Source organism: Monoraphidium neglectum (assembly GCF_000611645.1).
Source record: "Monoraphidium neglectum strain SAG 48.87 unplaced genomic scaffold scaffold00540, whole genome shotgun sequence".
NCBI lineage: Eukaryota > Viridiplantae > Chlorophyta > Chlorophyceae > Sphaeropleales > Selenastraceae > Monoraphidium > Monoraphidium neglectum.
Genome location: NW_014013088.1, coordinates 25699 through 26549, shown reverse-complemented (window position 1 = coordinate 26549; position 851 = coordinate 25699). Strand labels below are relative to the sequence as shown.

At 69.2% G+C, this 851-nt stretch overlaps 1 protein-coding gene across 1 annotated transcript; it reads right to left on the bottom strand.

The window, feature by feature from the left end:
* Positions 1-26: 26 nt before the first annotated feature.
* Positions 27-609, bottom strand: MNEG_4045 (hypothetical protein; the record flags this gene model as incomplete). Its single annotated transcript, XM_014047482.1, has 1 exon — positions 27-609. A coding segment is annotated over one exon (583 nt), but the record flags the coding sequence as incomplete, so codon positions are not given.
* Positions 610-851: the final 242 nt, after the last annotated feature.

Genomic DNA, 851 nt, shown 5'->3' with positions numbered 1-851 from the left:
GCCGCCGCCGCCTCGCTCGCCGCGACCGCCGCGGGGCGTCGGCCGCGGCGTAAGCAGGAGCGCGAAGGCCCTCGCCATGCCCGCCGCGCCGCCTGGCGCGCGCCTTGCAGCTGCCACGGCGGCGCCTGGCAGGCAGTCAGGCTCCCATTTGTGGATTGCCGAGAGCCCGATCATTGCTGAAGTTGCGTACTCCACAGCCGCCTCGTCGGGCTCCGAATCGCCTATAAGGAAGGAGCAGGCCTGCAGGTTGAGAAGATACAGCTCCGCGACGCAGCGCAGCCTGCCGCCGCAATTACCGCCGCCGCAGCGCGCGCAGCCGCTGCGGCGTGCGGTTGCCAGGGTCACCGCGTCGGAGGACGCCGCCATGAGGTTGTTCAGGGCGCTGGCGAGCTGAATGCGCAGTGTCATGTTGTCTTTTACAGCGTGGTCCGGGTCCTGCGCCGCCACGAGCGCCGCGATGAGGCCGGCGCAGCGCGCCAGCTGCAGCGTGCGCGCGCGCGGCGCCGTCCCGCCGATTGGAACCAGCGCGCGGATCGCGTCGGCCGCAGAGCGCAGCCGGCGGACGTCGTCGGTGGTCGAAACGAGCTCTGTCAGGGCCTGAGTGCGCATTCAGACAGCGCAGGGGTGAAGGCAGCGTGTTGTGCTCTGGCAACGGGCGATCAGTACATGATGACGTCATGCCCGGCCAACCGCAACACCGGAGGGTCCCATGATACCCACAAGGGTCTACAGGCAGGAGGGTAACTTTGGTTTGCGGGAAGCTCCGAGCGCACCCGCAGGTTGTCAGGGGACAGCTGCTCGTCGGGGTGAGCTGTCGCAGCCTCCTGCAGCTCAGCCAGTGCTGCGCACAG